General features: G+C 36.2%; 1 protein-coding gene across 1 annotated transcript in view; it reads left to right on the top strand.

Moving 5' to 3' along the window:
- atp10a (ATPase phospholipid transporting 10A) overlaps positions 1–17,617 on the top strand; it is a 106,834-nt gene that overhangs the window by 52,740 nt on the left and 36,477 nt on the right. Inside the window, exons 10-12 of the mRNA XM_690464.8 lie at positions 768–1,329; positions 12,772–12,875; positions 15,815–15,941. Of these exons, the coding sequence (XP_695556.3) occupies positions 768–1,329; positions 12,772–12,875; positions 15,815–15,941 (793 nt within the window). The remainder of the gene's footprint in view (positions 1–767; positions 1,330–12,771; positions 12,876–15,814; positions 15,942–17,617) is intronic.

The following is a 17,617-nucleotide window of genomic DNA, read 5'->3' on the forward strand; positions in this document are numbered from 1 at the left end:
CCATACCATTATTTTGACTAGGCCACTGTTTAAATACTTCTCGTGTTCTTTGTGTTGGAGAACTTTTTACAGCTATAACAATGAACTTTGCATTTCTCAGATTTATAGTTGAGTAAAATGCTGTTTTCATTTCATTCTGGAAACTACAGATTACTTTTTTTTTCAAATGGCAAATAAAAATACATCAAAATAAAACAGTCCCATGTTTTTAGAGTTTATATTTGTATTTAGATTATTATTCTTATATTTTTATCAGCAATTACCCTGATTCCAAATGACAACAAATGAAAACGTGTTGTTTTCATTGATTGTAATTTTCAGATTTGTTTTTAACTGTATTTGGAAGAAATGTTGTCAGACCTTTTATTGTAGTTTTATTCACTTTATTTCCATTTTGATTTTTTTATTATACTACACTATAATAAAAACATTGAATAACCAGATATAACATATTTAATATTGCAGCTATAAGAAATGTTATATGCCAGCAATAAATTCTGTTATAGACAGACAGACAGATAGATAGACGGACGGATGGATGGATGGATGTTACATTTTTAGTCTTTAATTTTAGGTAGCTAAATCAACCCTGCTAATAAAACCACTCTTAAAATACATTTCTTTTTATACATTGTAAAAGTTTAAATTTTTAGTTTTGTCTATCTATAATGACCCTGCTGCTAAACCAACACATCATCACAATCATAAATCAAGCACACATATTCAAGCACTTCGGTTTTGACAGCTTACCCTTGCATCTCTTTCAGGTGCGTCGCTTCGAGCTGAAGTCTCCAGTGAAGACGATCGAGGACTTCATCAAGCGCTTCACTCCGAGCCGCTTGACCTCCGGCTCCAACAGCAGCAGCTCCTCCAGTCTGGCCACCAACCGCTCATCCTCACATAAACTGGGTTGCAGCATGCTGTCCTCCCCGTCAGCTGAAAACACGCTCACCAAACTAAATGAGGAGAAGCGGCAGGAACATGACCTACAGCATGCTTTCAGCCCCGTCCCGCCAAACTTCGATAAATCTAAAGCTTTGGCTCAGGATGAATGTGAACTCAGGTTTGAAGCTGAGTCTCCGGACGAAGCCGCTCTGGTTTATGCAGCTCGGGCTTATAAATGCGCTCTCGTTGGTCGTTTGCCTGATCAGGTGACGGTTGAACTTCCACATTTGGGAAAGTTGAGCTTCGAGCTTCTGCACACCTTGGGGTTTGACTCTACAAGAAAGAGGATGTCGGTGGTGGTTAAGCATCCGCTGACTGAACAGATCACAGTCTACACTAAGGGTGCCGATTCGGTTATCATGGATTTGATCAGGCCAGCTACAGGTATGTTAGTATTAATGTTTTAAATGTCTTCATGATACATTTGTGGAGTTTAGAGTTTGGGATACCTCTTCATTGTGTTCTGCGTCCTGATTGGCTGTAGACCTTTGTCAATAATTCTCCTCTATGTCTCCTGTACAGTACAGAATGCATTAAGCTTGCCAATTTAACATAAATATTCGATCACTAGGAGTGTGAGTTCCAAAATGAGTTGTAACTGTCCGCAGCACGACCATAGTAAAGGGGGTTGCACATCGGATGCACTGTGCCACGCCGTGCCACACAGCGCTATGCTTTTTTTGAATTGTAAACATAGGTTTGTTTCAGGGTAAGCACACGGGTGGATTAGAGTGGCCATATTCATCCATGTAATCACACGAAAACAACGTTAACATTATACCAGACACTGTAAAAAAATCATTCCCAGCCTCTATACTTTTCTGACAGGATATTCGAGTGTCATCGAGTGACAGAATGCTGCAGGACTGCTATACAGGTGTTATTATTTGGGATTATAGATAGTGAAATTTAGCGGTTTTTATTTTTTAAAGCATGACGGTAAAACCTGAACGCAATTATGAATTTATTAAAACAAATGCTTGTTTGTTGTAAAAATTCGTAATAATGACAAAAAAACCTAATTTGAGCATCTCATGACTTGCAGGTGCAGCCATTCTGCTGTTGTAAATGGTGTATTTTGGGAAATTTTCTTAGTTTGAAGAGGTATCTACCCCTTCCCCTTAGGCCTAGCTGAAGAGAATTGGGACACCCCTACCGCTTCACGTGAAACGCAAAACGAGGGGAAGCGCTAAGAGGTAGAATTGGGATTGTGCCCAGGTTTTGATCTTTAGTTTCATTCTGTTAAAGCTGGACTTAGTTTTCTACAAAATTTTTAACTTTGATAGTGTTTAAACAAGAGAGAAAAGTGTGAAAATGTTAATGTCTGTCTGAGAAAACTGTATAGTGATGGGTTTAACAGCCTGAAAACATCTCTAATAAAGCGGACTACTTTGTGGCTTTCGTGGCCTATTGCGGGTAAATCAACTCGCACAAATAACGAGGGGCCACTGTATTATTATTATTATTATTATTATTATTATTATTATTATTATTATTATTATTGGTGGTGTTTCTTCATTACTGTCAATGTGATGTGTTTATTTTTTTGGATAGTTTTGGATGATTTGAATAATTATGTTAAGTTCGTACTGTCAGTTTTATGTGTTCTTGGCTGCTAAAAGTTTGCCAAATCTTAAAAAAACGCCTGTCTATTTAAAGATCTCTAATATTTGCGATGCAATATGAATATGTGATATTTTTGTCAGTCTGGTCATCAAAACATCATAAAATAGCATCATAACATCTTAGAAGAAAATATTCATCTCGTTGGGAGAAAACAGTCTTATTGAACCTCTGTTCTGAGTTTTGCTCCAATCCATCTTGTAGACTTTTGAGCCATCTCTAAAACACTTTTTCACCAGCTGTAATTTTGACCATCCGAAGCATTTGAATTATTCTTCTTTTTGGCCTTCAGATGAACAGAAGTCTGGCATGCTGTCAGTCCTTCCCCCGAATGAAATGAATCAAATATTCTGCTTGGTTTATTTTGATGTTCAGTGTTGATTATGCTTTAGAACGCTTGTTGATCATGCTAAAGTTTTAATGAAGTCTGTGTTTTCTTTTCCATGCCCCAGTTAGACTGCCTGTTCCAGCAGAGTTAATGAATAATGGCTGACAGCCAAATGGGCAAAAATCACCTGATTTTGGATACATATGTTTATATATCTCCTAGACAGTGAAAGGCAGATGGCTACAAAGTCATTTAGTGTTGTATTTTTAATTATTTTGTTCACTATTATTTTTTTAATTTGCTATAATTTACAGTTGAGTGTGTTTTATTTAGGTGAACACATTTCTATTAAGTTGTATTTAGTTTTAGTTTTATTTTTAGTAATAATAGTTTATAGGGCTGTGCGACAGGCAACATAAATAATCACGATTTAATCACAATTTTGTCACACACAGACATTTAACACTGTGAATCTGAAACATTAACAAAGCAGTTAGATCTTTATTAAAGACCTGTAATATGTCTCTAAAACAGACATATGGCAAAAAATAAATAAAAATCACCTAGTAAAGGGGTAACAAATTTTCTGTAGAACAGACTTTTGGCAAAACAAATAAATAGACTAATGTGTTTGTCAAACTGAAGTAATGTCAAGATCAGACTACACGATTTTCAAAGTAGTCGCATCACAGATGTTTTCACACTTCATGACTATCTGGGGTAGCGTTTGGTCGATGCTTTGTTTACTTCAAGATGGATCAGCGACAGGTGGTTTCACACTACTTATTTTTGCTCACCTGGGTTTTGATGGGAAGTAGCAATTTCTTCTTTCCATTTTTTTTTCACCCAGTTGTGATATTGCTCAAATTGCATGTCAAACACACACGGGCGCTCCTGCTGAGTTTTTAAATATTTTTTTCCTTCAATTCTTGAGTCCAAATAGACCGAACTTAAGTGCTATAATGGGATCTAATATATGATGGTATTTTTTAATCAGAACACATTTCACGCTGCATGATTTGAATATCTGACGGGTGTTGACGACTCATCTGCGATTCTCTCAGATCGCATCTTTGATAGTTTATACAGTGTGATTTTAAATCGCATGAATGCATGTGATTTCAGGCATTTGTCTGCGATTTTTCAAAACCTGTTGGTCAAAATCGGGGCTAAAATCATGCAGTCTAAACTCTGCATAATGCTTTAATTTTCTGCTTGAACACATTTCTAGTTGTGTGTACTTTTCTGTATATTCACTTATTTATTCTTTTTTTGCATGCACATTTTATAGACCTTGTGAAACTGCTGTGAAATAGGCCGTTGACATGTTACGTCTTTTGCATAAACAAGTCCGTTATTTCCAATGGAGGGGGTCACGTAACCATAACTGACCGATCAGCCTCATACTTTGTATGGAATATACACATTTCAGTAGACAAATTACCTCAGACAGACACAGAACATCTGCAGTGCTTTTTCATTTTCTCCATAAATAAAAGTTGTATCAGAGCTGCAGCAATGTTTTGTTAGTTTGTCATCCTTTGAGAAAACGGTTGATGGTTGCCGAGCAATGACAAAGGAGTACAAGCGCAAAGCGTGTTGAAGGAAGCGAATTGCCTCATGCTTTCCACATGCTTTTAGACATAAGTTACTTACTGACAGATCTTGCATATTACCTGGTTCTGCGGTACATTTGGGCACCAACTCTCCCCGTGCTGAACTCATCATCTTTGTTTATGCAGGATATTTGTCATTAAGCCCAGTCTCCTCTTCTCGCATTCTTTTTGGGTCTGTTGCATTATAATTTATTCAAATAGCATACTGCAGAAAAAACATTCTGTAACGTTCAAATCGTGATTTCAGTATGATTTCAATTAATTGCACAAACCTAATAATAGTTTTGAAGAGTTAACTTCCAGTTAAAACCAAAGCATAATGTTTAAAGTGAAAATAAAATTAAAGTAAAAAAAAAATAAAACAGTTGAAACCAAAACTGGGGCGAAGCAGTGGCGCAGTATTAATTGCAATTGCTGTCGCCTCACAGCAAGAAGGTCGCTAGTTCGAGGCTCGGCTCAGGTGGCATTTTTGTGTGGAGTTTGCATGTTCTCCTTTCATTCGCCTGGGTTTCCTCCGGTTGCTCCGGTTTCCCCCACACTCCAAAAACATGTGATACAGGTGAATTGGGTAGGCTAAATTGTCCGTTGTAAATGTGTGTGTGGATGTTTCCCAGAGATGGGTTTCGGCTGGAAGGGCGTCCGCTGCGTAAAAAACTTGCTGGATAAGTTGGCGGTTCATTCCGCTGTGGCGACCCCATATTAATAAAGGGACTAAGCCGACAAGTGAATGAATGTATGAAACCAAAACTTACACTCGCATTACTCACATTCACAATTTAGCACATGTCTTTGGACTGTTGGGAAACCCAGAGCATCTGAGGAAACATCTGGAGAACACTTAAACTCCACACAGAAATGCCAACTGACCCAACTGGGACTCAAACCAGCAACTTTCTTGCTGTGAGGTGACAGAGCCACTGTGCTGCCAGTGCAGAAGCCAGTGTCTATATAATTGCTATCAATAATGTTCAAACCATTGGTTCTATAGAAACATGCGCTTGACTGATTTTTTTTTATTATTTTTTTTCAGGCTGTTGTATGCATCATAAAGTTTTCTGTGACTGTTGTTAGCATCATTGAGTTTTTCATTTACCTGTAATTTCAGTCGTGGTAGTTGATTAATAAAATAGCCTTGACTGGTGACTCTAAACTCAGAGCAGAAAGTGTGATTTTTCAGCAAATGTCTTTAAAGTGGTTGCCGGTTTTCGATGTGCACTGTTGATCTATGCCGATACACATTTGATACTTACATACTCAGCATGGCAAGGGCAATATGTCCCCTTCACCCAAACATCTGCTGGACGGTCTCCAGATTGTTTTTGGCTCTTGGATGTGTTCAAGGGTTTTAGTGGTTATAAACTATCCTAATGGCCCAGGTTGACTGGCTTGTTAGTATTCCAGGCACAAGAAAGAGCTCCAGTGGCTGATTTCTCTAATGCTGTGTACTTAAATGACTGAACAGAAGCGCTACATACACAGCACTGCACTTTATATCTAAATGTCAACAGGGAAAGGGAGAGAGAGAGAAACTGAGGCTACTGGTTTTTTGAACTTTCTCTTTTGAGGAAAACTGTTTTTTTTTCCATTGTTAGTATGCTGATTACAAACGGCAGTGATTTATCATAACTCACAGCAGTTCCAGATGCTTAAAAAGCAGAAATATGCCAACGTTCTTGTTTTGCGTCATACTTCGTTGTGTAGAAAACGTTTTCTGGATTCAGGATTGGCTAATATTTGGCAGACCTTTCATCTTGTTTTCCAAAATCAGGGTTTTTTCACCAAATTTAAATTCAATAAAGGATTAGTTCACTCATAAATATTTATTCATTTATTAAAGCGATTGTTTACTTAAATATGCAAATGTACTCCCTGTATACTCATCTTCAAGTGCTTACAAACCTGTTTGAGTTCCTTTCTTCTGTTGAACAAAAAGAAGATACTTTGAAGAAAGCTGAAAACCTGTAACCATTGACTTTCTTAGTTGAAAAAACAAATGCTTTTGGTTTCCAGCTTCATTCAAAATACCTTCTATTTTTGTTTACAAAGGAAAAAACTCAAAGGGGTTTGAAACAAGTAAATGATAATATAATTTTTGTTTTTCTCTTTAATTACTCACTCTTATGTTGTTTGAAATCCAGGAGCTCTCTCACCTAGGAGATTTTTAAAATCCTGAAAAGGAGCCTGAAACTAGCTACGTATTCATTCTCCTATTTTATGCGCATTTTGGATATGCACATTAAAAAAAATCAGTTTATGGAAATGCCAAGATGTGCATAAATTTTGAAAATGCGCATACAAATTGTATGTGCATAACTGAGTAGGATAAACCTTTTTATTTGATAAGAAAAGATGCGCATAAACTGCGATGGAAACACTTTTACCAAACAAATTCCAGTATGTGCGTTAAAAAAGGTCATGTGATTATTGTTATAAGAGATCATGTGATGATAAAAATGTGTGTGAAATGATAAACCAGCAGGCTGAGCACATTGTAAAACATCTGAAATGTTGTTTTGGTCATTGTAAAACGCTTTAACCATTTCAGTATTACTGTTATTATATCATTAATTGCCTCCAAAACTGTCAAGAGCGTCTGTGTTCAGCGTCTCACGTCTTCAAGCGTCACCACATTTTCATTGCGGATCAGCATCGTCTTCTGAAGCGCAAGTCGTCTATTAAATAATGAAAAGTTTCCCGCAGCTTCTCATATCGCAGCAAAATCCATCTTTATTGTTGATATTTGGTGCCAGTTAATCAAGAAGTCACTATTTTGTTCTCTTTGACTCATTGGATAGAAAAACTCTGCTTTATTCTCACGTCTTTTAAAGTTGTTTTTGCAGTATTATTTTTTATTTTTCCTTTAAAAGTGTTGTTTTGACTGCATTTATGTTGTCTTTTCTGGACTCTAGATGTATTGGGACCATTTCTGTCTACATAAGATTAGAGAGCTTTTAGATTTCATCTAAAATATCTTAATTTGTGTTTTGAAGATAAACGAATCATATAAACATGCTTAAAAACTGTTTAACATCTTTAAAAAAAAATTACTTAACATCTTTATCTAGAGCTGATTTAAGAGCAGCCAGTGAAACTCTCATTTAGATTTTTTTTTTATTTAATTACATAAAATAACTGCGGTGTCACTTTAAAAATTCACAGCTCTATAATAAAAGCATTCGATTGCTTTGCAAATTTTTTTATGCTCATTTAAGACTAAATTAGCTGTGTTTTTAAAAGAAAACTTACCAAACTGCTTCTGACAGTCACGCACCGCTACATGAACTGTTTTGAGGATTGCATAAAAGTGGTGACCGCCCCTAAAATGCAAATGAAGGGAATTCGTCATTATATTTTTTTCAAGGTGTTCTGATGCCTAAATAAAATGAAAGCACAAAACAGATTCACATTTAAGAGCAAGGGGTGACACTGGGTGGTTCGGGGGTATGTTTTGCGAATAGTTTATTGCCACCCTTTACAGAAAGATTAAAAATACAGGAAAATACCTTCATGGATGATAGCGGGATAGAATTGTAAAATACAGGACAATCCCGGGAAAGACAGAAATGTTGATGGGTATGCAATACAGTAAGACATCTTTACTGTTAAGGCTGATTTATACTTCTGCGTCAAACACCGGCGTATGCTACGGCGCTGACGCTTAGCACTTCGCCGTGGCCGTCGCAGTTACTGACGTGCACCTCTCAAAAAATTTAACTACACGTCGCAACGACGCGTAATGTTAGCTCTGTGATTGGTCGGCTTGGTAGCGCTGACGAGTCTGGGTGGGACCGAGAGCTGCGCGAATGGCGCGAGCGATTGTTTACAAGTGTGGAGTCCCGTGAAGGAGCTCCGGATGGAAAGTTTTGTTTTGTGTTTACCTCATAGTTAAAGTTGTTGCATGTCCGCCAGTTCCTGCCTCAAAATGAGCGAGTTTGAGCCACTTGTACATCCCGGAAGTGTTCAGTAGAAGCAAAACAGCAGCGAAGAAACTCGACACAGAGGTACGTTTACACCTCACTGCCAACTAGCATTTCGGAAGTGTTAATGCAGACCGACAGAGACAGCGCGCAGAAGTATAAATGCACAGCCACGCGCGTTGCATGTGCCGTGGGTTACGCCGGTCACTTGATGCAGAAGTATAAATCAGGCTTTACTCCCAATACAACTTGTAACTTTTTTTCCCTTCATGTCTTGGGTACATTATAAGATTTTTCACTGTTTAATACCCTGCCCTATAGAATTAAATCAATGACTGTAAAAAATATGGATGACGCGACAGCCCTTTTTCCCATTGAACGCCTTGAGGGCAAAACGCCTGCTTGACGGGCACAAACTGTCGCAAAAGACTGCTGAAATTGGAGCCAGACATGCGCAGAAGGATTGACTGATGGAGCCAGAGGAGGAGCCGCGAAAATGAGCAGAGTCGAGCTTCCAATCAAACGCTTTATGTAAAATCAACTACGCCCCCCGAACTTCTCAGCATGCGTTTGCTGTCATATCAACACAAATGGATGTAATAACGTCAACAAATATGAGGGGTTTTTATATTCAATCGCGCCAGCTCCAGGCCGCAGCGCATAACTTACTCGCGGCGTCGCGGGCTGATTCCGGCTCGCATGCGGCAGCGCCGGCTCGCTCGGCCGCCGCATCTGGCTCGATTGACTCGGGCTGGAATTGGGTAGTGAGTCCAGGCATCCGGAGTAGGTCCAGCAGAGGTAACATTAGTCAGTCTGAGCTCTAAGAGATAAGTCTCCGGCAGGCGAGAATCTAGCCGGAACTGTGTTTTGCTATCTGGGTGGCTAGGCGTGTATCAGCAAACTAATAAAGCCCGAAAAAAGCCCTGAACTTAGCGAATAAACAGTGTTTCCACCAGGATCATGTATGTCAGAAACTATAGTTTACTGCTGAACTCATTTTGTCATGGTAAAATAACACAGAAATCGAATAATAACATTTCAGTCTACTTCAGTCTCCTGCCGAAGCTCAGACGCCGCGCTTTGAGAAACTGTCAATCACGATGACACGCCCAGCATTAAATTACTGCTAAAAAAAAACTGTTTACAAAAATGAAGATCTGCACCTATTTCAGCACAATAACCAGTGCCTTAATCGACCAGAACTATCTTTCGGGACATTTTATTGCAAGTGTAATATTTTTTTTTATTTGGGCTCAAGTCTCCTTCATTAACACGGAGGAGGCGGGCTTTATGACTTGTACTGCAGCCAGCCCCCAGGGGGCGATCTAACGGCCGAAACCTTCACTCAAACGTAGGCTTGCGATACACTTGAATTAAATTAAGATTAATCTTTTGAAGGGCTTTTTCTTTTTTTCTTTTTTCTTTTTGGCTGTTCTGGCTGTTATGGACCATAAGTATTTCTTGCATCATTGCCATTAGTTGTATAATGTCCTCTTTCCTCCATGTTTTTTTGGCAGTCTGGAAATATATTTAAAGAGACTCTAGGTTTATTGGTGTTCAGCCTATGCAATGATGTTAACATGATGCTGCAAATACACACCCATGCTGTGCTTCGCTACAGACTACAGGCTGTTACGTGCACACAGACACATATGCTCAGTGTTTATTTCTGTACCTTTGGATCCAGAGTCGCTGTTCACCTATGGGTGTGGGCTTTCAATTAGCAAAGCAGACCAACTGAAGGTACAATAGCCTCTTTCAGAAGCATGTGGGACGTTTGCCATGCTTGTCTAATGGCACAATGCACAAAACAGCCAGTTTTCAGTCTTTGACCAATAAACTGTAGTAACATTGAAGTTGTAGTTTCTCTGACATAAAGCTGTCTTGACCAAACTTGGAAAAATAGACTTGGGCCTGGAAAAACTGTACCTGCTTGTTTCCAGTCATTATGTAACATGTTAAAATGAAGGACAAAAATGTTCTTGGGTTGCTCCAAATGTTAGAAGGGACATTGTGTTTTGCTTGAGGGAATGGCAGTCATTTCCGTTTTTCAGTAATGTAAAACTGGTGCGTAATTTTTGTATTTGGTCAGTAGCCGACCAGCCGCACCTCTGGGTAAATTTCTAAACCTTAGCTGAGTTAATGTTGTACAATCGACCTTTACAGCAATGTCTAGACTTTTGTTGGTTTGTAGGCCTTCCTTTTGGCTTAGAATTGATTTGTTGTTGTTTTTTTTTTTTAGAATTAAATTGGTTTTTGATTTGTTGGCATGAGTTGTTTTTATTTATTACATTCAGCATTTGTTTTACATTTGTTTTTTGTATAGTTGGTTTGTTATTGTGTTTGTTTATTTAATTATACTTTGGGGTTTTACTTATGTTTTATTTATTTTCTTGTTTTTGGTTTGGGTTTATTTCTTTTTTTACAAAAAAGGTAGATAATTGTAGTTAATATATTTACTAACATGAACTATACATTGATTGCAGCATTTATTAATCTATGTTAATGTTAGGTAATGAAAGTCATTCGTTGTTAGTTCTCGTTAACTGGCATAGCATTAACTTAATTGTTAACTAGCACAATTTTATTTTAATGATTATTAAATATTGATCTATGATTAATAAATTTTGTGCAAGTGTTGTTCATGGTTACGTTAGTAAATACATTTACTGAAGCTTATTTTAAAGTGCAACCACTTATTTCCATTTTGTTGGTGTTTATTTTCAGGCATTTTTTTGAATTTGGAAAACTTTGTTTTTGGGTTTTGATTTAGTTTTTTATTTATTTAGTTTGTTTTTTAGTTTTGGTTTGCTTTTCATGTATTGTTATGCTTTGGTTGGTTGGTTTGGTTGTTTCTTAGCTATTGGGTTCCTTTTTTAGGTTTTGTTGCTTTGTGTTTGTCACTTCATTTTTAGTTCTGCTTGGCGTTCAGTTTTGAGACAAGACTTGCCTGTTTGATCCAACATTAGTCTGTTAGATTATTTAGGAAACATAGTCATCAATAACTATAGATGAGCGATTAATCAAATAGTAATCGAAATCGACATTCATAACTTAAAGGAATTTTTTCCCATTACTTTCCCTACGTGTGGAGTCATGTGACCCTGTTGTGTTAAGACTGATTTATACTTCTGCGTCAAGTGCACGCATACTGTGTGGCACAGCCTTCGTGCGGTCACATTCACGCGCACCACTCCAAAAATGTAACTACACTTCATGACAACACGTAGAGCAAGCTGTGTGATTGGTAGTTGTGATGATTGTGGGTGGTGCTGAGAGCCGTTGGAGAGCGACAAGCCCGATAGAGCGAGTGTTTACAAGTGCCGAGTCCCATGGAGAAGATCCAGATGGAGACTTTGGTTTTGTGTTTACCATGTGATTAAAGTTGTTGCACTTTTAATGTAAAAAAAATTTGAAAATAATTTATTTTGTTTCCGAAAGTTAGTTATTTTTATTTAAATTCAGTTTTTCACTGGTAATGTTCAATGAATAATCATAGATAGTAGTAGTGTGTGTTTCCTTAAGTTATTTTAAAATCAAGTAGTGCACCCTTTATTGAAAAATTTGTCAATTGTAATATTGTGAGCATATTTACTGTACAAAACCTGTCAGTAAACTATAAGGGCATTAAAATGAATATAAAAATCGTTCATTAATCATAATCGAGCTGAAATGTTCTTTTTCAATTTAATTTAGCTCTCATTGACATACTAAAAGTTTCATGGGTCATCCCACACTGTGTTCACCACTACATTTCTATTGCTAGAAGTTTAAAATCACACACTTCACCTCTAAATACTAGATCAACGATGATTGTTTCTGTTTTGAGAGTGATGTCAGAACATGATATGGGCATTTAATAAACCTACACGATTTTTAAAAGCATTAAATACCTGAGACTGTGCATCAGTCTTTGGAAAAGCAGGTCCAGTCGTCCCACATTTGCAGGGGTGGTGATGAATCATTCAGTGAAAATGTGAGGTTTGGCACATTCGCCCCCTCGTCTTGGCTGATAGTCCTCCATGTTGGGAAGTGATCATCCCAAACAGTTTGTTCTGCTTTTCCTGCCAGGAAGCAATGCAGCGAGCAATAACACAGGAGCGATAAACCTCAAATCGCTCCGTAGCCAGATTATCCAGTCAACCTGTCAAAACACTCCACCGTCTTGATTAAACCTAATGGCCTTGTTGAAGATGACAACGGCAGCATAGAAAACCAACCTGGAAGAGTGATTAGTTCATGCTTTGCTCTGTGTGTTTGTCTCACTATGTGTGTGTAATGTTAGTTTAAAAGATTTTGATGGATTGTCTAATGTTTTTTTGTTTATGTTTTTGTATTGCAGATGATTGCAAAGGAAAGCGGCAAAGGAAAATCTTGTATAAAACCCAAAACTACTTAAATTTGTATGCTGCAGATGGTCTGAGGACACTCTGTATCGCTAAAAAGGTAACAATTAGATATTTGCATATTTTTGTGTAAGGTCAAAAATGTATAACACGTTTTTTTTTTTTTTTTTTTTTTTTTGTGAAATAAAAAATACAATAAAAAGCTGCATTTTATATTATATTATATTATATTATTATATTTTATTATATTATATTTTATTATATTATATTTTATTATATTTTATTATATTATATTATTTGTAATTTAGAAAATACGACAAATATTGTCATTTTACTCAAATTGGTGCCTATTAAATCCGGTAAATCTAAGGAAACAGAGTTTGTTACTGAGTAAGTAATGACTTAATTTTGTGTAGTTTACCAGCTCTAATTTTTGTTTTCACATTGCCACTTTTGGGTTTATCTTACTGCACCAAAAAAACAAAGTGTTTGCCTTGAGAAAAGTGTTTTTGCACAGATGGTTTACAAGTATGTGAGCTTTTTCCCAGTGTGCTGATCTGTGTGACAGATCAACAAGCTTCTTTCTCACTCTCTGTTCGTCTTTCTCATCTCTCCTTCTCTCTCCATATCTTATGGATAGTAATATATGCTCTCACTCTTTATAACTCCGTGTTCTGAGCTGCATGTGTTAGTCTGAGTGCCATATGATGTGATAAGATTTTGCACAAAAGAAAAAAAAAAGTTTACTTTGATTTCATTTATTCATTTTCTTTTCGACTTAGTTTCTTTATTGATCAGGGGTCGCCACAGCGGAATGAACCGCCAACATATCCAGCATATGTTTTACACAGCGGAAGCTCTTCCAGCCACAACCCACACTGAGAAACACCCATACACTTCTGCATTCACATACAAACACTACGGCCAATTTAGCTTATTCAATGCACTTGTTCTGCATGTCTTTGGACTTGTGAGGGAAACCGGAGCACCCGGAGGAAACCCACGCCAACACAGGGAGAACATGCAAACTCCACACAGAAATACCAACTGACCCAGCTGGGGCTCAAACCACCTTCTTGCTGTGCTACCCACTGCCCCACCATGACGCCCTTACTATTATTTATTTATTATTTATTTATTTGAATCATTCAATAAATTCTAGCTCTTATCTAATGCTTCATATATGTTTTTTTATTTATTTATTCTTGTTTTTGGCTCGCTTGACTGCCTCTGTAGCTGAAGTCACCTTAACAGAAGGAAAGCTTTAAACAGCTTGGATACAATTATTTTTCACACAATTAAGTGTGAATTCATGCATAAATGGAGCTCCTTAAAGTTTAACAAGCCTTTTATTGTGTTAGTTTTGTTTTCTCCACCCGTTTTTGTTTTTTTAAGCCAGCAACCAGAATAACTTGTGTTTTTCCTCTTCTTTGCTTTTTTCACATCTTTCTGCTATTTTCTTTTTTTTTGTCTTCTTAAAAGTACCACAGTATGACACCCACTGTGTTATCATCTCAGTCATAAGTAGATTTCTGAGAATATTTCCTTTTTACATGACTAAATTGTGGCTAGTAACGTAATCTTGACTAAAGCATTTTAGATGTTTTTGATTGATTTACACTACCGGTTAAACGTTTTCTGTTCTTCTAGGCGCATTTATTAAATGTTAAAAAAAAAGTTAAACTGTTAAATATTTATTACAATTTTAAATAAATGCTTATTGTATGTAGTTTCAAATAAAATTATTACTCCTGTCATTATTATTTTTATTACTATTACCATTAATAATAATAATAATAATAATAATAATTCTAAGTAATTTTAGAGGGATTTCTGAAGGAACATGTGACTGGAACTGGAGAAAATTCTAAAATTAAATTATAAACTACTTTTGAACAGTTTTTTTATAGTGCAGTAACATTCAAAATTTTACAATTTGTACTGTATTTTTGATGAAAGAAATGCAGCAGGATAAGATTTAAGATTTGATTTAATTTTGTAGCATATTGATATAAAATACAATTAGAAAGAGAATCCATTTGTTATCGACAACTTGAAATGGATTAAGCAAAGCATTGAATTACTAACGGCACAAAAACTGGTGGATGTGAAGGAACTGTAGAAGGTTAGTAAGCTAAAAAAGATAACTAATTCAGTCATGGAAAAATAAAAGAAATATAAATAATGTTAATTAAAATAACACTCGTAGTCAATACATTTACTGTTATCTGATTAGGTACAGCAATTGAAATCTGATTAAGTATTTAAATATGTAATAATATATGCTAACAAGATCGTAATCTACATTATACGATCAGAATCTGAGTTACCCAGCATTGACCAGTAGGTCTGCACTAAATTAGAAAATTTTGATATTTCACAAGATGCTTTGAAAATCAATATTTGATGATTTTCAGGACAAGTATTCAGATACAGAAATTAAATAATAATAATGCAGAAAATGCTTACTTTGTCTTGTTTCTATAATCCAAATAACTAAAAGTTCTTGGATTTATTAGGGCTTGAAACTAGAGTTTTGTATTTTTTTTATTTAGATTTTTTTAACAGTTTAAATCATATACATTTTATATAAATAATTAAATGCAATAAATCTTTATCTAAACTCTCTTGAACAGCTCATTCACAGGCATTAAAAACAAATGCAAATGATAAACCATCACTCTATTATGGTTAAACTGAGCTGTGACTACTATGTTTTGTGGCTCTTGATCAACTATAATCCAGACTCAACATTGCATACACTGAAAAACAATGTGAAAAATGTGTTGAATTTAAACAAACACATTAAATTTAGTAAAGTTTAACTTAATTAGTTTGTTTCAATTCAACCCAAATTAATTGTTTATAGCCACTTTAAAAAAATTGTAAATCCAATGAATCATCTCTGAATGTTTTTTTTTTTCAGTGTAGTTTGCGATGTGACTGTTGCAGATGCACACATTGCGATTTCAAAGCTTAAACGATATATTGTGTAGCCCTACTAACCCGTGATATGGTTGTTGTTGTTTTTTCCTCCAGGTGCTCAGTAAGGAGGAATATGCTAGTTGGTTACAGCGCCACCTGGAGGCAGAAACAGCCATACAGAGGAGAGAGGAGCTGCTATTTGAGTCTGCGTTACGACTTGAAACCAACCTCCAACTTTTGGGTAATAATAGTCCCTGAAGCAATCGTCTTTTGAAGAACTTGTTTTCACCTGCTGTTAAAGGGCTCATAATATGCCTTTTTAACATACTTTTTTGCATGATAATGTGTTTGAACATGAAAAATATCTGTAGAATTACATAGGGACGAGTTCTCTGTACCAGCCAGCCCTGTTTCTAAACTCCTCAATTGAGTTTTCTTCCGTAAATGTACACTTCAATTTATGCTGAAATTAAGTGATTCCCACCCTAGGGGACGAGATCGGGTTGAGTTGTGTTAATGGCGTGGTGTCTTCATGTAAAAGAGATTGTTTCACAGATCTAATATAATGATACACATGCCATTTCTTCACACACATACAGCTTTGTGTTATCTGACCATTAACCATTAGGATTAGGAGTTTAAACTGGTTTTAAAAGGCATTGCTGAAGCAAAAGCTGTAAATGCATTTCCCTTTACTAGAAATGTGGCAGAGATCATCAACTTCTTGATCACCTAATTTTTAATTTGCCATAAAACGAAGGATAAGATTGTCATTCTTTCCTGTATCATGACGCATCCATTTGAAATTAGAAATTAAAGGACTGTACTTGATTTCGTTCTATACAAACTGATTAGATTGTTGGAAGATGGGTGTTGCTAACAAAATGAAGAAAGATTGATGAATGAAGGCAGAGCAGAAAAAGCCCTTGATAGCCCTTTCCCAAAGGCATTCCATGTTACCAGAAGTGAAGAAAAGTCATTTCAAGGGGGAAAGAAGGTTATGATATTTGATTAAAGGGCAATTCTGAGGGCAATGAGTTTTTACAAAATAATAAAGGGAACAGATACATCATTTATAGCAAGCACTACTATATACAAATAAAAAATAAGAAGAATAAATTACGATTTCATTCCAACTTTGAGGCATAAAAAAGTGTGTTGTTTGCCTCGACCCAACTATTGAACACATCACAGAAAACATATTTCTAAAGATGCCATTGATTTGAAATTTTCACTGAATGTTTAGAATAACCAAAGGAAATACATATATGCAAAGAAAAAACCGAGTTAGTTTAAAAATGAAGTTATGTGTGCTAAAATGAAATTACCCAAGGGAAAAGTATGAGATCATAAAGAAAGAGAGGCGTAGAAAATAAGTGAAAGTCCTGACTGCAGCCGAAATCTCTCAGTAGTTATTCAGCAACCCGAAATTTCTGCCCTTTGTCATTGTAAATTAATATCAGGTGCTTCAGTCCAACATCTACATTATCAAGATGATGAAGATAAAACCAGAGTGGACATTACAGTAAGAAAATGATCCGAAACTCTGCCAAGGAAACTCTCAAGCAGAGAGAGTAAGTTTCAGAGAAAGAAAATCAAGCTGTAGAATGGCCCAGCCAATTACCTGAGTTGAATCCAATAGAAAATACAAAGTAAAGATCAGATTTGATAGACAGGAGCCACAGAATTATCAAAATTTGTACACTCTTTTACACCCCTGAGGTGTCTTTAAGCTGCCATCACCAAAAAAGCCTTTTATTTAAAGTATTAAATACATTTCAGTGGTTCAGTACTTTTTATTTTTATTTTTATGTTTTTATTGTTTGGGCTTTTACCAAAATCTAGCTTAACTCCAGCAGCTTCTTTAGAAGTATTCAGTTATTTTATTTATTTATACAGGGACAATGTACAACATGA

This window comes from Danio rerio, chromosome 6 (genome assembly GCF_049306965.1).
Source record: "Danio rerio strain Tuebingen ecotype United States chromosome 6, GRCz12tu, whole genome shotgun sequence".
Classification (NCBI taxonomy): domain Eukaryota; kingdom Metazoa; phylum Chordata; class Actinopteri; order Cypriniformes; family Danionidae; genus Danio; species Danio rerio.